Raw genomic sequence first — 26,589 nt, forward strand, 5'->3', positions numbered from 1 at the left:
TATCTTCTAGTTCAGGATACTTTTGCCTCTGGGAGTTGACAGAGGGATATAACTGAGGAATGAACAGAGGGCTTTAGCTATAAATACTCTATTTCTGAAGCTAAGTGGAGTATACACAGGTATTTGTTGTACTTTTTTTTTTTTTAACCTTTTTATATGTCTGAAGTACTGCATAATTTGGGCGGAAAAGTCTCTACTGCAGCATAATCTGTTGCTTGCTAACTTCCCACATCTTTTAAAATTGTCCTTTCTCATTTGTTGGTTTTGTTCCTAAAGGTCTATAGATGTTTCTTTGCTTTGTTAGTTTTCTTGCCCTCTTATAATTCTAATGGAAGTTGACCTACAGTCCAATAATGTTGCCATTCCTTACTTATCCCATTTGTTACATTCCTTTTCTTTTTTCCACTTCCTCTTTATCTAACTTGTTGGCAGTAGTTTCCAATTGTAACCAGAGGTTGACTCCTACTATGCATGCATCATCAGGCTAGAACCTGGGAGAAAAATTCATTTGGGACTGGTTTTTTTTTTTTGAGTCTTTATTGAATTTGTTACGATATTGTTTCTGTTTTATATTTTGGTTTTCTGACGTTGACATATGTGGGATCTCAATGCCCTGACCAGAGATGAACCTGCACCCTTTGTAGTGGAAGGCGAAGTCTTAACCACTGACTACCAGGGAAGTCTCCTTTTGGGACTTTTTAAAAGTTAGTTTTATTTATTTATTTTGAAAGTTATTTTTAAAAATAATTTTATTTATTTAATTTTAATTTTGGCTGCTCTGGGTCTTCATTGCTGCCTCCCGGCTTTCTCTAGCTGTAGCGAGCAGTGGCTACTCTGCTTTGCCCTGCACCGACTTCTCCTTGTGGTAGCTTCTTTGGCTGTGGAGCACAGACTCTAGGTGAGTGGGCTTCAGTAGTTGCAGCACATGGGCACAGTTACCCCGCAGCGTGTGTAATCTTCCCAGACCAGGGGTCGAACCCGTGTCCCCTGCGTTGGCAGGGATTCTTAACGACTGGACCACCAGGGAAATCCTCATTTGGGACTTTGGTGTTCTGATTTTCCTTTCATCACTAGTCTTTATAGTAATTTAAAATACATTTTGATCATCATCTTTTGTCTTTATTTGTATAGCTGGTATCTTCTCCCAGTTTATGGCTTGTAATTTCATTTTCTGTGTCACTGGTTCCAAAGTTTTTAATTTGGTGTATTATAGTTTATCAGTCCTTTCCTTTATGGTATATGATTTTAATGTCTAAGAAATTCTTCCCTAGTCTTAAGGCCATGGAGTTATTCTTTTTCTTTTTTTCTGTTGTTGTGCTGGGTCTTCGTTGCTACCTGAACTTTTCTCTAGGTTTAGAGAGCAGTGGCTACTCTTTAGTTGCAGTGCATGGGCTTCTCATTGCCCAGGCTTTTCTTATTGTGGAGCACAGTCTCTTGGGCATGCAGGCTTTAGTAGTTGCGGTTCCATGGCTTGAAAGCACAGGCTCAGTAGTTGTGGCACATGAGCTTAGTTGCTCCAAGGCGGTGGGGTCTTCCTGGACCAGGAATCAAACCCATGTCTTCTGAATTGGCAGGCAGATTCTCTACCACTGAGCCACCAGGGAAACCCATAAAATTATTCTTTTTTATTGTTTTCTAAACGTTTTACATTTTTGCTTTTTATACTTAAATCTTTAACCCATTTAGATAATTTTTTTTTTTTGGCCACATCATGTGGCTTGCAGGATCTTAGTTCCCCAACCAGGGATTGAATGCAGGCCATAACAGTGAAAATGCCAAGTCCTAACCACTGCACCGCCAGGGAACTCCCAGAATTGGTTTTTTAAAAATTGAATTTTGTATTGGGTGTTGATCCAATTTCATTTTTTTCCATGTAAATATCCAATTTTTCCAACATTGTTTATTAAAAAGTTCATCTTTTCTTCACTGATCAGTGATACCACCTCTGTCATAAAGTAGATTTTTGTGTATGTGGAGTCAGTTAATGGGTTCTGTATTCTGTTAGTTAGGTTAATTTGTCCATCTGAATCAATACCATGCTATCTTAATTACTAAAGCTTTGAAATAATATTTGATATCTGGCAGGGTAAATCTTTTTATGTTTTTTTCTTCTTAAGGAGTATCTTGGCTATTCTTGGTTTTGCTAATTGATACAAATTTTAGAATCAATTTGTCAAGTTGAATCTGTTGGGATATTGAATGGGATTGAATTTGTAGATCAGTTTGGGAAAAATTGACATCTTTAAAATATTCAGTCTTTCAGTCCTTGAACATGCTATAACTCTCTATTTAGGTCTTACTTGAACATTTCATAAATTTGAAATGTTTCTACTTTCATTACTGGTTTAGACTTTATTATTTACCCAGACTGTTGCTTAGCTTTGACCTGATCTCCCTATCTTTTTTTTTTTTTTTTTTGGCCATGCTGTGTGGCATGCAGGATCTTAAGTTACCCAACCAGGGATCAAACCTAAGCCACTTGTCGTAGAAGCTCAGGGTCTTAACCACTGGACCTTCAGGGAAGTCCTCCTGATCTCCTTATCTCTAGTCTCTTTTTACCAAGAGACAGTCTACCACAGTGAAATCTGGAACTAGATTTAGGAGTTTGAATTCTGGGTCTCTCGGGATTGGACAAGTTACTTAACCTCCGTTGCTATAATTTAAAATAGAAATAATAAAAATAATAATAGTACCTACCTCACGAGGTTCTTATGAACATTGAAAGAATTAATACATGTAAAATAATTAGACAATGTTAGGCAAGCAGTAAATGCTCAGTAAATGCTGTTATTATTGCTTTGATTTAAATTCTAGTGTCTAACTTCAGAGCCTATCTACTTAATTCTTGTACTCTACTGAAGAGAAGATGAATGTAAGATATGTTTTAAAGAGAAAAATTCATAGGACATGTTAATGGGCATGAAGATAATGGAAAAAGTATCAATCTAGGATGCCTTCAAGTGTTCTAGTTTGAGCATTTTGATGACTCATTTGCCATCTGGTACAAGGAGGAATAGGGGGTGGAGTGGTAGGCTGGGAAGGTTTGGAGGAAGATCAAAAGTTTGCATTTGGACTTGGTTCATTTGATATCCCAGAGAGACTTCAAAGGGGCAATATTAGATAGATATTTAAATATGGGATCTGGAGTTGAAAACAGAAGTCTGGACCTAGGTGTGTTTGGGAGTCGTCAGATTAACAGTGATATTTATTTATTTATTTTTTTTTTATTTATTTATTTTTTTTTAGTGATATTTAGATATATGGGAATTAATGAGATCATCTGGGAGTGTAGAAAGAGAAGAGCCAAAATCACGTCCTGAGGTTTTATGGAGGAAGAGGGGTTGCTACAAGGCTGTTGAGGGGGCATTGCTGGTGAGGCAGGAAGGAAATTAGGAGAGGATTTAGGAGGCCGGACAGGGGAGTAGCCACCGTAGGAGTTAGAGCTCTGTTGAGTGCTGCTGAAGGTTGAAGTAAAGTGAGCCCAGGGGAGTGACAGTGAGTTTGGCTACATGGAAGTCCTCGGTGACCACGACAGTCACTTTTTATGAGGATTGAAAGCCTAACTGTCACGGTTGGAGGAAAGAATCAGAGATGAGAAAATGGACACTGAAGGTATATAGATATTTTTAGTTGTGAAAGGTACAGAGAAGTATAGTAGTAGTTGAAGGGAGATGTGGGAAAATTTTTTTATGAAGGAGAGATAGTCAAACATGAATATATGCTAATGAGTATAATCCAATAAAAGGAAACTGATGGTACATAAGGAATTAAGAACACATGGGAAAAAAAAATAAAAAGAACACATGGAGTCTAACTCCATGGGTAAGGATTAGCCTTTCCCAGCAGAAAGAATTTTGCCTTCATTGTATCAGGAGCAAAAGAGAAGATGGTTTCAAGAGTAAGTAGGTTTGTAGGTTTGGTTGTTAAAGATGCTTAGAAATATTGTATGAGAGATTTAATTAGTAAAATTGTATGTGGAGAGGCAATTGTGAGTAACATGGAGTGCTCAATAGATTTTTTTTTTTTTTGTATGTATTTATTGGCTGTGCTGGGTCTTTGTTGCTATGCGGGCTTTTCTGTAGTTGCAGTGCACAGGCTTCTCATTACCGTGGCTGCTTCTCTTGTTGCTGAGCACAGGCTCTGGGACACATGGGCTTCAGTAGTTGCGGTTCCAGAGCTCTAGAGCACAGATTCAGTAGTTGTAGTTTAGTTTACTCTGCAGCATGAGGGATCTTCCTGGACCTGGGATCAAACCTGTGTCTGCTGCATTGGCAGGTGGATTCTTACTGCTGAGCCACCAGGGAAGCCTGTCAATAGAGATTTGACAATAAATGAAAGAAGCATTTTCTGGACTATTCATCCACAAGTATAACCCAGTCATGTCTGCTGAGTAGCCTAAATTATAAAGACCTGGATTTTCTAATGGGATTATTACTATTCCTATTATTATTGTGGTACTCATTTAAACAATATTTATTGAGTACCTACTATGTCCAGGCCTTGTTAATACTAGAGTGACAAAACAAATGAGGTCTTTGCACCCTGGGAGCTTGCATCCTTTTTTTATGGGAGGAGTAATAAATAGGTAGGTAGATAGTAGGTAAATAGATAGATAGATAGACAAGGAAGTGCCCTGATGAAAACGCATAGAATCTATTTAGGTAGAGTGACCAGGAATGTTTCTCTGTAGACGTGACAGTATAGCAGAGACCTGAATGATGCAAAACAATCTGGAAGTTTAGTTTGTGGACGGAGGAATCAACTGTTGCAAAAGCTTTGAGTCCTTTTAGTGAAATCAGTTCACTGATACTGTCATTCTATTAGTATGACTTGCACAAATAACCATGTGTAGAGTGCTGGTGTGCATCATCTTAAGAAATATCTTTGGAGCACTGAATAGGAACTCTTGATTACATTTTCCTTAGTAATGTTTTAAACAAATGCAACGTTATGCCAGGCATTGAGTAATAATAAAGAAGTATAAAACTTGGATAAAATTTGTTTACTATTTCTTTGCTGCCTGAAATGGTGCCAGACCTAAAATGCTCACAAAATATTGAATGAGTGGATGAATAGACTTAGATTTATATTTGCTGTTTTCTAGCCATTTAACCATGGGCAAATTTTTTAACACTTCAAATTACTTGATCAGTTTCTTCAACTGGCAAATAAGGAGAGGGACACAGTTGCTCCTTGTGTGGATTAAATGCTAATTGACATGTAAAAAATTAGTGGTGTTAGTTGAGTTAGAGCAAGGGAAAGGAGTTATATTTTGTCAGCTGGAACTGTTAGAAGAGGGAAAAGAGAGATGAGAAGTATGATGATAGATGAAGCTGAACAAGTTAACTGGATCCAGTTTGGAAGGGCCTTGAGTGCCCTGTTGAGCTAGTGTTTTATCAACATTTCTTTGGGAAGCCTCTGAAGCATTGTAAACAGAGTAGTGACATTTTCGATTTACATTTTTAAAGGTTACTCTTGACTGTAGATTGGGGGATAATGATAAAAAGCTAGGTATCATTCCTGAAAAAGGATTGAGGCTTAGTGAACTGGGTGTCTTCTGTTCCGCATATCCTTAGAACTGCAATTTAATTCTCTGTCTATCATGTGTGTATCCATCTATCTACATACCTACCTATCTGCTGTCTATCCATAAAAGAAAGGGAGCAAAAGCAGTTCTGTCTTGATTGCATCATCAGGCCTAAATTGGGACATTTCCAGGGAATTTTGGCCCTTTTAGAAGAAAAGACCTTCATCAAAGGTGTGGTCTGAAGGAGAAGGCAGAGAACTTTTCATAAGCCCTGCCACTGTAAGCATAAAGAGGGGAGAGGTAGCTAAAGTCTTTTGACCATTTCATAGGATAAGTATTCTGATACTTTTAGAATTTCCCCCCAAATTATTAGTGGTTAAAACGTTAACAAACAGGAAAATGTCTGTCTTTCACTGCAGAGAGGAATGGGGGACTAGATAGGCTTGGCAGTGGGAATGGAATGGGCAAGGAATAAGAACCCCAGAAGTGATGCTTGCTAATGAAAAGGGAGGGAAGTCTAACTGCAAACAAAGAAAATCATAAGAACTGGGAGACATTTGGGACCTGAAAAGAAGCTTTGAAGTTTAGCAATATAAGGGGCTAAGTGTGGTTTCCCTTAGTCACAGGAAAACAAACAAAAATTGTTGTTTTCATGGATAGATCGTAATGTAATGCTAGATATCAGATCTTTGAGTACTGAAAGTGGAGCTCTATTTTTTATGTCAAAACTGCCAGATTCTCTGGAATATATAACCCACGGTTGTCATTCATCACCTAAATGGGAAGAGTCAGTGATTTCAGAAATTGAATAAAAGAGCCTGGTACTAATGATGCCACAGGTGATGTTTTCAATTAGCAGTGTTTTAATGAGATTTGTAGGCTGTAAGAGCTAATCCTGTAATGTAGGAAAAAAACTGAGAAAGCAGGCCTATATCTGGCAAATCTCCTGAGGTAGGGCTTTGCTGATTCTGATTTCTTTGATTAAACTTTTAATATCTTACAAGCTCCCTGGAAGTAAATTTGATTCTGATATTGGTCAGATTCTTTTCAGCTTCCAAAAATAAGTAAAGCTTCTAGACAGATTTGAAATGAGACGTTTTTAGTGACTTTCTAAGTTAAAGGAAGATAACACATTGCTTATAGAAGGAAATAAGTGGTAATTGGCAAATTATTCAGCTAAGGAAAAATGAGGGAAACTCAAAGAGTTGGAGGGTGAAAAGAAATTAGCTTCATTTGGGGGGAGACTTTGAGATGTATTTGATAAATGACAACAATTCAAACCTCTGATCTCTCCTAACTGTGCTGAAGAATGGTTTATTCCCAGAAGCAATTCTTAAAGTGCTTAAAGAACCTTAAGCCCAGTACTGAGATCTGGAAAAAAAAGTTCTAGAAACACTATTCCTAAAGAAAGACTGTTGGATGATCAACATCTCTTTCACAGACAGCATCAGCAGAAAATCCACATGTGGTGGTTTTATCTAGCTCACTTGTGTTTTGAGGTCACACCAAACAGTCCCTGTTCCAGGTTTGAAGTTCAGATTTGAAGTTCCAGAGGCGTAGAGTTAAGCTACTGAGGGCAGAGTTGTATATAAAACACCTACTGTAAACATAGTAGACCCTTTTGAGTTACATAATCTTTATTTTTAAATAATTCATTTATGCTTCCTCAAGTATTAGTCATACTTTAAGGGCAATGAACTGGAAAGTAGAAAAACAGTAGGTGTTTGTAGAATAGTAAGATTTGTTGATGTGCAGAAAGAGAAATTTAGGTGATAATGATGCTTTTTGCTCTGTAAGAGGATCTTATCTAAACCATGTTTATTACTGTATCTCTTCCACGTAAAAGAGGGCCCAGAACATAGTAGGTGCTCAAAGACTGGTGAAAGTCGCTCAGTCGTGTCCGACTCTTTGTGACCTCATGGACTATACAGTCCGTGGGATTCTCCAGGCCAGAATACTGGAGTGAGTAGCCCTTGCCTTCTCCAGGGGATCTTCTCAACCTAGGGATCGAACCCAGGTCTACTGCATTGCAGGCAGATTCTTTACCAGTTGAGTCAAAGACTATTGGCTGAATAAATGCAGGAAAAAAAAATTATAGAAATTTACTAATTCAGTGTCAAGGTGAGTGCTTTCTCTCCAGTAGTGGTGATGGATTTGCACAAGTCTGAACAAACTCCCTTACCTTCAGTGGTGATGTTTCAAGATGGCTTGCCTGGGGTCCTCTGTAGGGGTCTTGGTGCAGAAAGGTGGTCATCCTAGATGACACTGAGATCAAACCCTTTACTTTGGCTTAGACTCGGCACTAAGTAGTTAAACTCACCAAACTCTCCCCCACCAGTTTGGCTTTAGCTGGCATGGGATATGGCCTGGAAGGGAGTTTTAAAAGCTCCTCAGGAGATTCTTAAAATTCAGCTAAGGTTGAGAGCTAGTGATGCTCATATGCCTTCTGTACGGACCTTTAATTTAGTAATGCAGTCTAAAAATGTGACAGAAGATGACTTGAAAACTATCTTATATTTCCAAATAATTTTTTCTGACTTAACAAAGCAAGATTTGGACTATAGTTTTTAAGATATCTTCAGTGTGAATATATTGGCTGTTAGATTTAGCAGCATCCTTCATTGCTTTACATTGGAGAGTTACGTACTATATGAGTTAAAAAATGAGAGCGTGTGAGAGAGCCAAAAGTGATCTAATAAGGATGAGTTGAAAGAAGAATGATTTTTCTGTTGAGTACGATCTATTTACTCTCTGTGGGTATTTGTTTAACTAAAATTAAATTTAGTTGATTTATTAAAGTAGATAATATAGTTTTTTTGGTTTAATCCCAAGCAGTTAGATGAGAGTTGCTTTTTAAATAGAGCTATTCTAAGAAAGGTTGACTTAATATCTTCCTGTATATAACCACCACTACTATTAAGTTTTATTGCAAAGAATTCTTTAGAAACATTGGAACAAGGGCCTGTTCCCTTCTCTATCTTATTGCTTAACAAACCACTCCCCAAATGAAGTGATTTGAAACAACAATTTATGAATTCTCATGGATCTGAGGATTGATTGTGCAGATCTGCCTCGTGTGGTGTCAGCTGAGGTTCTATGGTCATCTAGGGGCTGGAACATCACCGTCTAGTGCTAGGTTCTGTGGGACCCTGGGATGGCTGCATTACCACCCCCACTACCACATCCTACATCCCTGCGCCTGCACCCTGCCCCATAGCCTCAGGGCCTCTCTCTCCACTAGCCACTCCCTGTGATCTCTCCAGCAGGATGGGGGTAATGGTTTAGTCACTAAGTTGTGTCCGACTCTTGCGACCCAGTGGACTGTAGCCAGCCAGGTACCTCTGTCCGTGGCATTCTCCAGGCAAGAATACTGGAGTGGGTTGCCATTTCCTCCTTCAACGGATCTTCCCGACCCAGGAATTGAACCTGGGTCTCCTGCATTGGAGGTAGATTCTTTACTGACTGAGCTACAAGGGAGGTCTAGCAGAGTGGGCAGACTTCTTGTGTAGACCTCGTATAACCAGTAAATAAATAAATAAAAGCAGGGAAGGCAGACTTCTTATTTATTTATTGGTTGTACTAGGTCTACATTGCTGCGGGCTTTCTCTAGTTGTGGTGAATGGGGGCTACTCATCATTGTCATTGTCTCTTGTGGCAGAGCGCGGGCTCTCGGGCAGGTGTGCTCAGTAGTTGAGGCTCCAGGGCTCTAGAGCGCGGGCTCAGTAGTTGTGGCACATGGGCTTATTAATAGCTGTTCCATGGCGTGTGGAGTCTTCTGGACCAGGGATTGAACCTGTGTCTCCTCCATTGGCAGGCAGATTCTTACCCGCTGTACCACCAGGGAAATCTGGTAGACTTCCTACCTGGCAATTCAGGGTTTCCCAAAGCACAAAAATAAAAGCTGACAGTCTTTCTTAAAGATTGGCTCCTAAGCTAGAGCTGGCACACAATTTCCTATACATTGCCTATGTTAGAGCAAATTACTAGCCCAGATTCAAGGTGTAAGGAAGCTACTGAAGGGTGTGAATACCAGGAGGTACTCATCATCAGAGACCATTTTGGGAGATTAGTTACCAAAGGGACATTTAGCAGCCTAATTATGAGATCTCATGCAATTTTACTGGTTTATGAAACTTAAGGCTACACTTGGCGTTATTTAGATTTTACTTATTTTCATTTTTTTCACCAAACTCTGTTTTAGCAATTGCCGTGTTACAGTTAGATAGGAACTGTCTAGCCACTGTTAAGCTAAAAGTGAGATATAAATGAAAAGAACTTAGTAAGTTGTAGACTGATTAGGGAAAAGTGAGTACAGAATGGGGAATAATGTCATAAATTTTATGTTAGAAAAATTAATAATTAGTTTTCCAGAAAATTTGGAAAACTCAGCAGTGGCCATGGGACTGGAAAAGGTCAGTTTTCATTCCAATCCCAAAGAAAGGCAATACCAAAGAAAGTTCAAATTACTGTACAGTTGCACTCATTTTACATGCTAGCAAGATTATGCTCAAAATCCTTCAAGCTAGGCTTCAGCAGTGCTTGAACTGAGAACTTCCAGATGTACAAGCTGGATTTAGAAAAGGTAGAGGAACCAGAGATCGAATTGCCAACATCTACTGGATCATAAAAAAAGCAAAGCAATTCCAAAAAAAATCTACTTCTGCTTCATTGACTACGCTGAAGATTTTGACTGTGTGGATCACAACAAACTGTGGAATATTCTTGAAGAGATGGGAATACCACACCACCTTACCTGCCTCCTGAGAAACCTGTATGCAGGACTAGAAGCAATAGTTAGAACTGGACATGGAACAACAGATTGGTTCAAAATTGGGAAAGGAATATTACTCGTTAAGGCTGTATATTGTCATCCTGTGTATTTAACTTATTTGCAGAGTATATCATACAAAATGCTGGGCTGGATGACTCACAAGCTGGAATCAAGATTGCCAGAGGAAATATCAACAACCTCAGATAAGCAGATACCACTTTAATGGCAGAAAGTGCAGAGGAACTAAAGAGCCTCTTGATGAAGGTGAAAGAGGGGAGTGAAAACGCTGGCTTAAAACTCGACATTGACTTTTTGTCCGACATCTTAGCAAGGCGGCAGTGGTCGCAGTTGCTCTCCGGCCTTCGCTATGCCGCCCAAGGACGACAAGAAGAAGAAAGAAGCCGGAAAGTCGGCCAAGAAAGACAAAGATCCAGTGAACAAATCTGGGGGCAAGGCCAAAAAAAGAAGTGGTCCAAAGGCAAAGTTTGGGACAAGCTCAATAACCTAGTCTTGTTTGACAAAGCAACATATGACAAACTCTATAAGGAAGTTCCCAACTATAAGCTTATAACTCCAGCTGTCATCTCTGAGAGACTGAAGATTCGTGGTTCCCTGGCCAGAGCAGCCCTTCAGGAACTCCTTAGTAAAGGACTTATTAAACTGGTTTCAAAGCACAGAGCTCAAGTGATTTACACCAGAAACACCAAGGGTGGAGATGCCCCAGCTGCTGGTGAAGATGCATGAACAGGTCCCACCAGCTGTACATTTTGAAAAATAAAACTTTATTAAATAAAAAAAAAAACACAACATTGAAAAAACTAAGATCATGGCATCCGGTCCTGTCACTTCATGGCAAAGAGATGGGGAAAAGTGGAAACTGTCAAGATTTCATTTTTCTGGGCTCCAGAATCACTGTGGATGGTGACTGCAGCCAGGGAAATTAAAAGCCCCTTGCTCCTAAGCTTCCCTAGTGGCTCAGATGGTAAAGAATCTGCCTGCAGTGTGGGAGATCCAGGTTCGATCCCTGGGTCGGGAAGATCCCCTGGAGAAGGGAATGGCAGCCCACTCCAGTATGCTTGCCTGGAAAATCCCATGGACAGATGAGCTTGGCAGGCTACAGTCCACAGGGTCACAAAGAATTGGACACGACTGAGCAACTAACTCTTTCGTTTTCTCTTTCCTCCTTGGAAGAAAAGCAATGACAAACCTAGATAGCATATTAAAAAGCAGAGATATCACTTTATCGACAAAGGTCCATATAGTCAAAACTAGTTTTTCCATTAGTGATGTATGGATGTACATACATACAGAGTTGTACCATGAAGAAGGCTGAGTGCTGAAGAATTGCAGCTTTCAAACTGTGGTGCTGGAGAAGGTTGAGAGTCCCTTGGACTGCAAGGAGATCAAACCAGTCAATCCTAAAGGAAATCAGTCTTGAATATTCATTGGAAGGACTGATGCTAAAGCTGAAGCTCCAATACTTTGGCCACCTGATGCGAAGAACCAGCTCATTGGAAAAGACCCTAATGCTGGGAAAGATTAAGGGCAGGAGGAGAGAGGGGGCAACAGAGGTTGAGGTGGTTGGATGGCATGGACCTAAGTTTGTGCAAACTCGGGGAGATAGTGAAGGACAAGGAAGCCTGGCATGCTGTAGTTCATGGGGTGGCAAAGAGTGGGACACGACTTAACGTCTGTACAACAACAACAACAAAAGAGATACCATTTATTGACTGCTATTGGGCTTCCCAGGTGGCACTAGTAGTAAAGAGCCCACCTGCCAATGCAAGAGACAAAAGAGATGTATGTTCGATCCCTGGGTTGGGAAGATCCCCCAGAGGAGGGCATGGCAACCCACTCCATTTGCTTGCCTGGAGAATCCCATGGACAGAGGAGCCTGGCGGGCTACAGTCCACAGGGTTGCAGAGTCAGACTGAAGCGACTGAGCACTGAAATATAAAAGGCCAAAAGAAAGAAAAAAATAGGAAAGAAGAAAAATAATTTTATTTTTAAAGTTGATATGTAGTTTTTAGTACTTAAAATAGTCTGTCTGACACTGCTGCTGCTGCTGCTAAGTCACTTCAGTTGTGTCCGACTCTGTGTAGTAGATACTTAATAAATATTTGAATGAATGATTGAAGTTTTCTTTTTAAAGAGGGAGTTATCAATACTTCAGGAAACATGTTCTACTTGTTAGCTAGTTCATACATAGTTTAGCCAGAGGAGAGTGTGTTCCAAGTAGAATTCATTAGAATTATCTTTGGCCAAAAGAAAGTGTAGATTTTGTTTAAGAATTGAAACCCTTTTTATGTCTTTTATCAAGAATACAATTTTTAGGAATCATCTGTGTTAGGAAAAACTATACTGATGAATCTCTGGATTTGTTATAAAGAAGATTTAGCGTGCCTTGATGTTATCTGTGCCTTTATTATGATTTGTGTAGTACTTGTTTTGTCATGGCAAATACACAAAGGTAAAAATGAAAAATTGTAAAAATATGTAGGAAGGTTTATAAGCCAGTTGGTCTAGCCAGTATACAGGCTTTATAGTTATTATTTGGTCATTGCTTTCTGTAGCAGATGATACAGAGTAATACGCTTTGGACTCTAGTAGCAGTGAGCTTGTGATATTTCTTCTTCTGGAGGGCACTATATGCCGTATAGTCTTTTCTGATAACACATAGGCTTTCTAGGCCTATCCCAGTCATCTTGTAAAACTTGAGCAGGCTCAAGACATTTCATCTTTTTAGAATAATAAAACCGTTTAATTGATTTTGTGATTTATTTTTGATTGGCTTAATTTAATGATTAAAATGAGGCCAACTCTGAACTGATCAGTCCTAAACTGATCGTTGAATCTCTTAGTAGACCTAACAAGACTTCTTTGCCTCAAACATCATTGCCTTCACTTACTCTTCAAACAACATATGTTAGATCCCCTCATTTATTCTCATCTATTTCCTTAGATTTTTAAAGTCTTTTTAAAGTTCCACATTCAGAGCTAAGCACAGTTCTCAAGTGTAGGCTAGTTTGCATAGAGAAGAATGTCATTTCCGTCCTCAGACATTACTTTTAATGAAACCTGATTATCAGCATTTTGGGCAGCCATATCACATTTTGTCTCACAGAAATAGATTTTTTTTTTTAAGTCCTAGTCTTTCTCACATATATTGGGCCATTTTGTTGATGTTAATTCTAAGTGCATGACTTTATATTTATCCTTATTAAATTTTACCCTGTTAGATTTAGCCTTCTATTCCAGCCACTTAGGATTACTTTAAAAGTTGATTTTATCATATATGATATTGCTTTCCCATCCCAGATTCCTGTCATTTGCATATTTGATCATCATCCTGTTAAGTGTCCTCATCCAAGTCATTTATTTATAAAAAATGTTGCAGAGGACAGGTTTCCCTGAGGTCCTGTGGAGTTTCACTAAACCTTCTTCCAGACTTACCCTCACTGTAGGTGCAGTTTGCATATAGTAGTTATCTTAACCACTTAACAGAATTCATGTGTTTCACCTTCAACAAAGATCTCAAGAGAGACTATATTATACATTGCTGAAATCCAGAAATATTTATGTTTATAGCATTCCTTTGTCCAACCACATTTAAAAAGGAAAATGAGGTACTTTGGTTATGGTTTCTAGCGATCCTTGATGCCCTGTGTGAATACTCACAATCTGTTCTTTTAATGGGCTTCCATGGTGGCTTAGCGGCAAAGAATCCTACTTGCAGTGCAGAAGACGCAGGTTCGATCCTTGGGTTTGAAAGATCTCCTGGACGAGGAAATGGCAACCCACTCCAGGAAAATCTCATGGACAGAGGAGCCTGGCAGGCTGCCGTTCCTGGGGTCTCAAAAAATCAGACACGACCGAACAGTTGGGCATTCTTTTTTGGGGGGGCATTCTTTTAATAACTGTTTCTGCAGTCTTGCCTTGGATTTCATATCAGATCACTGTGGTGTAAGGTGTGAAGAATATACTCTCTTTTCATGTTGAAAATTGCTACTACAGACATAAAAAGCTAGTGATGTTTGGTATTATCAGAACCATGAGATTTGTCTGAGTTTACATACTGAGTGTCACCTATAGATCTCATCTTCTCATTCCCTAATTTTCCTGGTATACAGTTTCATCCAAGTATGTAATTTCATTCCTGGCACTTTTTGATAGTCTCCTTATGTATTGTGATCCATTAATCCCATATTTGGTCTTCTTTTTCTATTCTTAACGTGGTGTTTCTTTACAGAAAAGATAGAAGAAAAACCAGGAATTGAGATGTTCTCCTGTCTCTTTTTTATATTAATTATGTGTCATATACAACAAAAAGTGGACCTGTGCTTTCCCTTACCTTTTTTTGCAGGTCTCAGCACAGTCTGGGCTTCAACTCAAGCTTGTTCCTTTTATATATTGTTGCCACTTTTTAAAATATAGTTTTCCCCTTTTATATATGTACATTTTTCTTGTGCATGTCCAATTCTGTGTTGATTGGTGAGCTTTCCATCCACTCTGTGTGGATACCTGCCTTCTTTTTCCCGTTTATCTCAGATAACTTGGGATTGGCAGATTTCATTTTTGAGGACTTTTTTTTCATCTCAGACCGTGAGCTTGGGTCCTGTCTTCTTCACTGTTTGAACCCTGCTCTTACTGTGTTCCTTATTCTTCTCCCAGCTTACCTGGCTTGGTTGCTTTCATTTGAGGCTCCCAGCACTTCCTCCTTTGCAATCAGTTTCTCTTTCTTGGTCAACTTGGATTCAGAATTATAATTCTTGTCTCTTCTGTTTTCTGGATGACAAACAACTAGCCAGGCAGATTTTTTTTTTTTTTTTTTTTTTACCATATATGCTGCTTTTTAGTTGAAAAATTTTCACCAGTTGATCAGGTAGCAGACATCTTTTATCACTTGTGACAGAGGGTGCTTACCAAGAAAGTTAGCTGATTTCACCGTTACTCAGTAGTTAGGGCATCTCACTGGCTTCGTAGTAAAACTTTCAGGGCCATCACTTCTTGCCAGGTGTCCTCCCTTATCTGCCCTTCCATCCTTCCCACAAATCCCAGGAAATCATTCTGCTGTCGTCTCCTATTTAAAAGTATCATAGCCAGTTATTTACTGGATACTTTTTTTTCTTTTTATTTATTTATTTTTACTTTTTTTTCTTTTGAGGCTGACCTCAGAGTAGGGTGTATAGTCTTTTCGGTTCTGGTCCTTTCATGCTGTAACTAACATAGGAATATTGGCATGTTTTCTTTTCATCGTGATGGAGTCTAAAGTATTATAAATAGGGAAGTTAGATGTTCATGGCATCTTACTGTCCCAAGTTAGTTTCTAATTTGCTTAGTTGCTATGGACACCTTTCTGTTTACCTCTCTTACTCAAGGTAAAGCTCATCGAACCTTTACCTCTCTTTGCTCCAGGCTCTCTAGAAGAGGGTTCAGGAACTGGCAGGCCTGAGGGAGAAGGTTAAACTGTAGGTGTGCACTAGTAGAGACCATTCAGAGGCTGCCTTATCTCAAAAGGGTAATTTATACTTCAGGGGGCCATGAAGCGGCTCCTCATGGAATCCCAGTTACAAACAGGAAAGCGCGTACCTGATACTGTTCCTTTCCCTCAATGACTTCCAGTCAGATGCTTTCTGCTAGGCTTCTACACTCATGGGTGGTTTTCTACTTAGTGGCACACATTTTTAATATGCAATCAACTTTAACAGGTAAGGTTTCTGTATCCTTACATTTAACCAGAGATACTGTGAAATGTTGAGAATTCATAAATGATCAAAATATATTAGGACTGAATATTCTGGAGAATGCAGGCAAATAAACAAAAATATAAATCATGTCAACAAGTATTTCAGCACACCAAGGAGTAGTTATTCCCTTTAAACAGCTCATGTTTCACTGGAATGAATTAAGTATATGAGGCAGAGAATACAATAAAATGCTAAATTGGTAAGAACCACTTAGAGTTCACGAGAGTTGGTTTTCCAAAGCAGCACTCAGTTTACGTCAGAGAAGGAACAGACTTCTGTATTTCAAAATTGTTTCTTGCTGAATTGTTATTGTTGTGGGATAAGCAGGGGCCTAGAGCTGTGTTTATCAGTGACCTTTAGCCTTCACTTCTAAGAATGTGGAGCTGAATGGATTCTTGCTCCCACAGCAGAGTAAAAGCAGCTCATGTGGCAAGAACACGAGTGATTATAATCAAGGATTTTAGATTTTAAAATCTCTAATGAGAGAGTACTTGGGTTGGCTGTACTGTTCTGAGTTGATTTTAGGGGTAGCTTGTAGAATCAGTTTTAGATTTCTAGCCTCCATTGACAGCCCTTTGCTTAGTCACGAGGGGCTAGGTGTAATGCCACATTATATTGAGAAGACTAGGTTATATATTAACCTCACTAGGCACTGATAACTTGAGAACAAAACAACACAACCACCCTACATTCATAGTGTTTCAGCTGTTGCTATGTTGCAAAATCTGATTGGCCTTGATTCTTGGTAGTCATCAGGAATCTTTCAAGGAACCATCAGGTATGATGCATTTGGGAATGATAAGGCAGCTAAGACTCCTGAAGACTGATATCGTGTTTCTTAATTTTGCTTTACTTTCCACACTGTTTGCTATGGAAGCAGTGGTAGCTTCCTCATTTTCCTGAGAAGAAGAACTGGGACAGAGTACTTTTCTAGAAACCCCAGTGCTTCTACGTTTTATACTGTTATCTCAAAGGTACCATAGTACATCTCCCCTGACAAATTAATATGGATAGAAAGGATTCCCTGCCTTCTCCACCCTTAACACCACGGTGTGAACAAAGGACACACGCCTCCAGACCTGAGGAAAAGGAAAGCACGCTTTGTTTTTCTTGCCTTTGAAATTCTTTTTGGCTGTAAGAAACCTGTGTTTCATGAATACTGGTTTGCATCTCGGCTTCCCGGATTCAACTTATAATGCATATAGCCTTGCTAAACATTAGATGTCAGTTGAAAGAGAAATTTCTTTCTTTTCTGACCCTCCTTTTTTTTCCTTTAGCATTTATACCATTAAATTTTTATTATACTATGTGTATTCTTAGATCAGTAATCAGAACATTTGTTGCTTGTTTTATATTCCAGTAAGACTTATGATGTTTTTGTGATTTGCATGGTTATAGTCATTTTTCTATAAATGATTGTTTTTGCCTGAATGTAATAATTTTATAATCTAATGTTTGGGAATAATGTAGACTGCTGAGGGATATAGGTACACATAAGGAATTGCCTTTCCACCTGTGCTTAGTAAAGTTGATGTTGATCTCTTGTTTATAATATAAGCATAATATTTAAATTATAGGTAAAAGTTTGAGTGTATTTCATTTTGAATGTGGAGAATGTTGATGAGTCACTGCATCCCTGACCTCTAACCTTTTAGTGTCAACTGTTTATGTTGTGTATCTTTTACCTTTCTTTTATATGTGCAAGTACGCTGTGTCCTATACATATTTTTTCTATTTAAAAAAACACTTTATTTTAGAAAATTTCAAACATATATTAAGAAAATAATGATTTTGTACATATCCTCTTGTACGTATCCCCCAGCTTTAAATATTACATATTACGACTCTTTTATAGATTCTTTACTACCAGCACCACCTGGGAAGCCCCTACCATTTCTCATCCTCCAATTACTAATTTTTTTTTTTTTTTAGTAAAATTTATATATGTTAAAGTGAATTTCAGCTGTACTTTACAACTATGTAATCCATATACCTAACATAATATAGAACACTTTTATATTCTAGAAAATTCCCTTGTATACCTTCACGGTTGACCCCTGCCCTGGTAGGAAGTCACTGTCCTTTTTAATTTTGCTTGTTTTAGAACATCATATATCATGCATTATATTAATATATTCATTTTTCTGATTTCTTTGGTTCAATATCACATCTGTGAGATTCAACCATTTTGTTGAGTTCCTTGTTTTGCTGAGTAGTAGTCCATTGTATGAGTATACTGCAGTTTGTATTAATATATCCATTTTCTTAGTTATGAACGTTTGGATTCTTTCCAGTTTTTGCTTGTATGCTGTGGATATGTAAGTCTTTGGCTGGTCTTATACTTTCATTTCTCTTGGATAAATATCTATGAGTAGAATTGCTGGATTAAGGGGCCAATGCATGTTTACTCTTGTAAGAGACTGCCTACCATTTTTCTAAAGTGGTTGCATCATTTTACATTCCTGCTGGCAAAGGATGAGAGTTCTAGTTGCTCCACATCCTTGCCAACACTTGGGTTCTCCTTCCTCTTCATTTTAGCTGCCCTAGTGAGTATGTATACATAGTCTTTAAATTAAAATACATTTTATTTTGAGAATTTTGTGGCATGTCTTGAAATAATAGGAAATGCTCTTTAATTTGACACAGCTCTTAAAATCCTTTTAAAGTTTGATCTGTGCTGAATGCTGATCACAACAGTTGGTCTCCAGGGCCCAGGATATTCTTTCTCACTAACCATGGCTAGAGGTTCTGACGGGAAATTATTGCTTATCTTTTACATCCATTTTAGCCCCTTATTATTTCCGAAATACTTTCTCATATACTTATTCGTGACAGCAGATGTGGTTCCCATTTTATAGATGAAGCGATGAACACTCAAAAGAACTTGCCTAAGATTTGCCCAAGGGTTTTAGAGACTGAAACCCAGGACTTCTAACTTGGTCCCCTACTGTTTAACTAGGACACCAGAAGGAGTAACATACTAGAATTCATCAGATATGTGTGTTTGGTTTGCAAGTTTAGATAAACTGATGGAAATATAAGAAGCTTTTTCTTGGAAGAGGTTGCTGGTAGGGATATCTCCATGTTAGTTGTATTCCATAGAATGTGAGCTGACCTTGAAATAATACTGGTCATTGATTTGTGCTTTTCATTTGGTTTCTTGGAATTTTGATTCTTGTTTAAATCCTTACAGTAGATGAGCTGATGTGGTTATAAAAATACTGTAGTTGGTGCCTTTCTGAGAACAAACACATCACTGAGTGTCCTAAATTGACATTTTGGAACCCTGCATACAATTTTCAGAGCCATTTTAGGAACCCCTGTCTGATTCCTCGAAACGCTCTTTAGACACTTAAGTGATTTTTAGCAGTGAATGTCTGTCACTGCCCACATTGTTGGGGTCAGAGGGATATCCCAGCAGGTAACCTGAACTGGATGGTTAGGAAGAAACTTCACGATGAGTAATGTTTATGGTTTCTGAAAGCAAACTGCAGTTAAAGGTTTCAGTATTAAATCTGCTCTTACACCATTGTCAGATGTTAAAGTCAGGCATTTGTTTTATTTTAGTGATGTTCTTGCGCTGCCCATCTTTAAGCAAGAAGAATCAAGTCTGCCTCCAGATAATGAGAATAAAATCCTCCCTTTTCAATACGTGTTGTGTGCTGCCACCTCCCCAGCAGTGAAACTCCATGATGAGACTCTGACATATCTCAATCAAGGTGAGATGTGGTCTTACTCATTAGTATAGTTTATGGACCTACTGGGTTTGTAATATTTAATTGGGTACACTTACATGTAAAAACTATACCTTTCTAGTGTGACCTGTTAAAGTAAAAAACTTACTTTAAAAAAAAAAAAAACTTACTTTAGAAATTTGAGTTTCAGTGTTGTATTTGATAAACATTACCAGTTTCTTTCCTCTGCCTGCCCATTTTTAGTTCCAATCTCCCTTTTTCTAATCCCTGTTCCCTGAACATCCCTGTTTGTTACTGTCTGAGAAGTATTACTGGATCCAGCTCTCTCATTTACCAGTTGTGTGACCTTGGACAAGTTGATTAAACTCTGCATTTCAGTTTCCTTATATGTGAAACTGAAATTGTTAATACCTTAGAGAGTTGTATCAATTAAATGATATAATTTATGACAAACATTTAGCATTGTGCCTAGCATATAGTAAAGGATTATAGTTGTTACTAATACTAATACTGTTACACTCTTGTGTATTCAGACAACTGAATTTTATTCTTTTTGAATCTTGAGAAGTTAACCTATGATAAATATAATATATAGTTACTTTTTTCTTCTAGGACAGTCTTATGAAATCCGAATGCTAGACAATAGGAAACTTGGAGAACTTCCAGAAATTAATGGCAAGTTGGTGAAGGTAAAAGAAAACAAGAACTGACCCTTTTTGGATTAATATTTTTTCTTTTCTAAGGGGCTTGGTGGTAATCTCTCACCTACTATAGTGTGTTGGCAGAGTGGTAAACTGCTGTGTTATTTCTTAGGGGGCAGAATGAACCCACCTATTCACCTGGATTTTTCAGAGCTGTCGAAAGAGAAAACTTACCATACCAGGCCTGGAAAGTCTTATGACTCAGTGAAGTTCTTTTTGGGTGGAATAAAGTAGCCTCCTTGAGGTCTTTAGAGAAGTTCCAGTGTGTCTTTGGATACTTGGTCTAGTAGCAAGGAAACCAGGAGCTACTGTTGATGAATAGCAGTTTTCTTAGTCTGGGCTGATAGTAATGAATTCACAGTATAATTGAGATGGAGGAGTTTGGTCAGCTGCTGTAGAAGATGATGAGAGAGATGTTAACACGCATCTCCACAATATAAGAGTAACAAAAGGAAAGTTGATGGAAGTAGCCCTTACCTACCCTCGTTTACAGGTTGTATGGTGGGTTAGCAAGCAAGGGACTTGGTAAGAATTTCACATACATCTAAAGAACTGAGCCAGACATTACGTGGTAGCAGTAGACACATGTAGTAATGCTTCCGGTGGGAGTTCTTTATGCCTAGTGACCAGTCAGGGCTAATGTAAAGCCAAGTTTTAATTATGGTACTAGTTAACTATGAAGATTATATTTGAGCAATTATAAAGTTTGCCTGGAAATATAGAATGGTATGGGTTTTAAAGTAAAACAGGTCTCAAGAGAAATAATTTTAGGTTGTGTCTAGAAGCCAACTGGGGGTGACTCCTGCTAGTTTTCTTTGTCAGTACTGATTTTTAAGGGTTCCTGTTATCATTTGATTTTGTTGTTTCCTTTTAGAGTATATTCCGTGTTGTGTTCCATGACAGACGTCTACAGTACACAGAACATCAGCAGCTGGAGGGCTGGAGGTGGAACCGACCTGGAGATAGAATTCTTGACATAGGTAAGTTAAGAGAATCCATTACTTAGGAAATGCCTGTAACTATGGTCTGTGAATTGGTTTTCTTTACTTGACATTTGCCTTGACTCAAAATGCTCCAGGGGCTCAATTAACATGAACTAAGCATAAAATATCACTGGTATAATGATTCCAAAATTCAAGTTGAAAGTGTAGACACTTCAGTTCTGTAACAACTGCATCCATTACTAAAGAGTGATTTTTGTTTTTATTTTTTAATTTAGTTGTGGTAAAATATATATAAGATTTACCATTTTAACCATTCTTAAGTATATAATTCAGTTGCATTAAGTACATGCACATTGTTGCACAAACCATCACTACCATCCATCTCACGAAACTGAAACTCTATATCCGTGAAACAACAATTTCCCATTCCTTCCTCTCCCCAGCCCCTGGTAACCACCATTCCACTTTTTATCTGTATGAATTTAACTGCTATAGGTGCTTCATATAAATGAAATCATTCAGTATTTGTCTTTTTGTGACTGGGTTATTTCAGTTAACATAACCCTCAAGATTCATACATATAGTAGCATGCGTTACAGTTTCCTTCTCTTTGGGAACCCTTATACACTGTTGTGGAAATTCAGTTGGTATAGCCACTGTGGAAAACAGTATGGAGGTTTCTCAGAAAGCTAAAAATAGAACTATCATATGACCTAACATTTCCACTCCTGGGTATGTATCCAAAAGAAACAAAAACACCAATTCAAAAAGATACATGCACCTCAACTGTTCATCAGTTCAGTTCAGTTAAGTTGGACTCTTTGTGACCCCATGAAACGCAGCACGCCAGGCCTCCCTGTCCATCACCAACTCCCGGAGTTTACTCAGACTCATGTCTATCGAGTCGGTGATGCCATCCAGCCATCTCATCCTCTGTCGTCCCCTTCTCCTCCTGCCCCTAATCCCTCCCAGCATCAGGGTCTTTTCCAGTGAGTCAACTCTTCACATGAGGTGGCCGCAGTACTGGAGTTTCAGCTTCAGCATCAGTCCTTCCAATGAACACCCAGGACTGATCTTTAGGATGGACTGGTTGGATCTCCTTGCAGTCCAAGGGACTCTCAAGAGTCTTCTCCAACACTACAGTTCAAAAGCATCAATTTTTTGGCACTCAGATTTCTTCACAGTCCAACTCTCACATCTATACATGACCACTGGAAAAACCATAGCCTTGACTAGACGGACCTTTGTTGGCTCTGCTTTTTAATATGCTAGCAGCATTATTTACAGTTGTCAAGATGTGTGTACAACCTAAGTGTCCATCAACAGTTAAATGGATAAAGAAGATGTGATACACACACATACACATACACACACACACACATATATACATCCAAACTCTACAGTGTTAGCCTCTCTTCATGAATATACTTTTAGTTCTGGCATCTGTCCTTGATCTCTTATTGGTTATTATCTCCTATTGGTAAACATAGTTGCTAAACAGACCTAAGTATTACTAATTTTATCTGAGAAAACACTGGTTCTCCTACAGATATCTTGATATCCATTTGATAAACTGACTTTAGGATAAGTCCAACACAGCTAATAGTGTGGAGTGGGACACACTTAATGCTTTGTTGTTTGAATCATTGATATTAAAACAGTAGAGAAGTTATAGCATAGTTATAATAACAAATATTAGCTGGCCTTATCCCTCAATTTGAATTATTAATAGCAGTCAGGGAATAATATTTAAATATATGCCATATGGAACAGAAAGTAAAGTTCTAAAGTCCATTCATTTTCCTCCCCTCTTGAGTATAAGTTGTGTCATTATATTACAGGATTCTTTGATGACTTCATGAGTCAACATCAACCAACTGTTATGTTAAATTTACCCATTTATATTTGTGATGCAGTGATTTCTGTCTTTATTCGGACACTCTGCTTTATCCTTCTATAACAATCCTCTTACTAGAGTTTTTCTCTAGCAGTAACACTGTCCTTAAAACTGTAAGTGAAGCGGACTGTAAATTAAATTTTTCATGACACTAGAGCCAGTGCATAGACTAAATTTATCTTTAAGTAGAATTCTGGCAAATTAAAAAGAAACTACTCATAAATTGTCTTATTTTAAAAACTTTTTAAAGTGGAAAAGAGATGCTCAGAAGGAAAGTACTTAGATCAATTTTAGCTCTAATTGAACTCTTTTTTGGCAAAAAAAAAAAAAGAGGTATTAGGGTATCTTGGTAATTTGGGACCAATGATAGAAGAATCAGTGCTTTCTTATTTAAACCCAGTAGCACCCAGAATTGTTCAATGATCACCATTTATTTCTCAGATATCCCAATGTCTGTGGGTATAATCGATCCTAGGGCTAACCCAAACCAACTAAACACAGTGGAGTTCCTGTGGGACCCTGCGAAAAGGACGTCTGTGTTTATTCAGGTAAGACACTGTGGACAGGGCTCCAGTTTTAAAAAGGATACCTTACCGCCAGTTTGGTCCTTAAAGGATAAAAACGTATTGAATTTGAAATCTTTCCAGGGTTGCAACCTGTAAACTTCTAAACAAGTGCAGACTTCTCAACATGTAAAAGCAAAGAGGAGTTTCTGAGTTGCTCTTCCCAGTTTGTTTGTTTCTCTCAAAAATACTTGCTAATGCCTGCATAATATTTTATTCTTGAGATAAACTTACATAACAGTTGTCTAGCATTGAGATTGTCCTCATTTTTCAGTACTACCAAAGAAGTTATTTTGAACATCTTCATAGTTAGAATTTGATTTGCATATCTGATTATGTCCTTTGGGTAGACTGCCTGAAAACTCTTATTTGTAATGATAGCCAGTAGTTTATTGAGTGCTTCTCATCAGATAGTCACTGTGTTAACACTTTTTACCCATCATTTTAAGACTTTCAACAAGAATCCTGTGGAGTAAGAATATTCCTTGAGTCTTAGATAAGTTAATAACTTACTGGGTAATAACTTACTGGTAATAACTTACCCAGGCTAGTATTTGGTCAACCAGGGCTCCACTGTGAAGATTTATTAAGATCTTGGACTTTATGCAGTAGCCTAGCAAACAGTTTTCTTCCTATTGCTCATGAGCTTTCATATTTACTATTCTCCCAGCATGGATGATGCCTCTGTTTTCTAAAATCTACCATAAATTTCAGGAGAGTTTCGTTAACAGAAACCATTTCTCTTTTATGTTAACTCTGTCTTTTCTGAAATAATTAATGAATTCCTCAGAGAAGCTTTTTGTTAACATTAGAGCTGTACATTTACTTTGTTTGCATTTGTAAATCATTGAAGTTTTCCTCATTTCCTCATGAGAGTATAAATTCTTCATGATCAGAAAGAGAGTATAAGTTTTGTTTTTGTAGGTGTTTAAAGGTTTTGCTGTTGCCCTAAAATGTTGCTGACTGGTTTGGCTCCTAACAGTACTGAAACCTGGCTGGATGGTGTGTTCTTTTCAGGTGCATTGTATTAGCACAGAGTTCACCATGAGGAAACATGGTGGTGAGAAGGGAGTGCCATTTCGAGTACAAATTGATACCTTCAAGGAGAATGAGAACGGGGAGTATACTGAGCACTTACACTCAGCCAGCTGCCAGATCAAAGTCTTCAAGGTATTCCTGGGCTTTGCGCTGGTCCTTGGACTTTTTTTCCTTGTCTTTCATTTGCAACATTGGCCACCAAGTGAGAGAGTCAGCTTGTCTCTTTTCAAAAACTATGAAAGCCCCCAGCCTTAATTAGAGTTAGTGAAATAAGTACTGAGCTGCCCAGTAAAGAAGTTTAAATAGGGATGGTGGGAGAAGGGGAACTTGGGAAAGGAATCGTAGGGATATCATATGGATAAATATCTTCTCATTGCAAGATTCATTAATATGAAAGTATTTGGAGCATGACATGAAGTCCCCCTTTACCACTCTTACCCTGACCCCCCCAACCTCTCCTCAGAGGTAACCAGTGTCAATAATTTCATATGTATTTTAATTCGCTTCTGTGCTCTTATGTACATATGTACATAGATATACACGTATTTTCCTTTCTTTGAAACATAAACAGAATTGTATGAATTGTTTTGAAGCTTGCTTTTTTCATAACTATGTGCTTTAGAGATTTTTCCATGTCTGAAGCTACAGATCTCTTACTCACCTTCAATTCCATGACACATTTAAATATCCCATTTTCAGACTTAGATTTAATGATGGATCTTGTCTTTACCTCATTGTATATATACCTTTTTGTTTCACAAGTGATTATTCTAAGTTTGTAGAAGTAATGTTGAATCGAAGGGTGAGTACTTGAGTTTAAAATGGAATATTTCTCCTTTCAGCCCAAAGGTGCAGACAGAAAACAAAAAACAGATAGGGAGAAAATGGAGAAACGAACACCTCATGAGAAGGAGAAATATCAGCCTTCCTATGAGACGACTATACTCACAGAGGTAACAGGATTTCTTTGGGTGACAGTTTCAATCAGAACTTTTTACTCTTAAAAGAAATATCCAGTTATTTTGTAATATACTATTGACCCTTGAACAACACAGGTTTGAACGGCATGGGTCTATTTATACATAGATTTTTTTTTTCCCTGCTAAATATGTATTAATACTAGGGCTTCCCTGGTGACACAGTAGTAAAGAATCCGCCTGCTGATGCAAGAGACTTGGGTTCAATCCCTGGGTCGGGAAGATTCCCCCGGAGGAGGAAATGACTACAGTCCATCAGGTTGTGAAGAGTGAAACATGACTGAATACGCAGACAACTGTGGACTACAGTACTACATGGTTTGCAGTTGAATATAGGGGTGCAGATACAGGGGAATGACTATCAGGTTACACCCAGATTTTTGACTGTAGAGAAGGAGATGGTACCCCCTAACAGCTATGTTGCTCAAGGGTCAACTGTATACATATTATCATTATGTTGTGTACCTAAAACTAATATTGTAAATATTTGTCAGTTATATTTCAATTTAAAAAAAATAAACATCAGTTCTAGTCTGATCAAAACTTATTTGTCCTCTTAGTTGTGAGGACTTATGAGGAATTAAGATTTACTAACCAAGATGTGCTTTTTGAGGGACTTCTCTGCTTTTTCAGTGGTTAAGACTCCACGCTCCCAATTCAGGGGGCACAGGTTCAGTACCTGATTAGAGAACTAAGATCCTACATGCCGCACGGTATGGCCAAAAAAAA

The 26,589-nt window shown here is 38.2% G+C and overlaps 1 protein-coding gene and 1 pseudogene across 3 annotated transcripts in view; both read left to right on the forward strand.

The window, feature by feature from the left end:
* The window catches only part of TFCP2 (transcription factor CP2), a 49,530-nt gene that overhangs the window by 13,191 nt on the left and 9,750 nt on the right, over positions 1-26,589 (forward strand). For both annotated transcript variants that reach the window (XM_043884195.1, XM_043884203.1), the window contains exons 2-7: positions 19,613-19,764; positions 20,353-20,429; positions 21,316-21,421; positions 23,724-23,830; positions 24,863-25,015; positions 25,726-25,836. In XM_043884195.1, the coding sequence (XP_043740130.1) occupies positions 19,613-19,764; positions 20,353-20,429; positions 21,316-21,421; positions 23,724-23,830; positions 24,863-25,015; positions 25,726-25,836 (706 nt within the window). The remainder of the gene's footprint in view (positions 1-19,612; positions 19,765-20,352; positions 20,430-21,315; positions 21,422-23,723; positions 23,831-24,862; positions 25,016-25,725; positions 25,837-26,589) is intronic.
* LOC122681778 lies at positions 10,609-11,089 on the forward strand (annotated as a pseudogene). Its single transcript, XR_006337103.1, has one exon. The product of XR_006337103.1 is annotated as a 40S ribosomal protein S25-like (transcript).

This window comes from Cervus elaphus, chromosome 3 (assembly GCF_910594005.1).
Source record: "Cervus elaphus chromosome 3, mCerEla1.1, whole genome shotgun sequence".
NCBI lineage: Eukaryota > Metazoa > Chordata > Mammalia > Artiodactyla > Cervidae > Cervus > Cervus elaphus.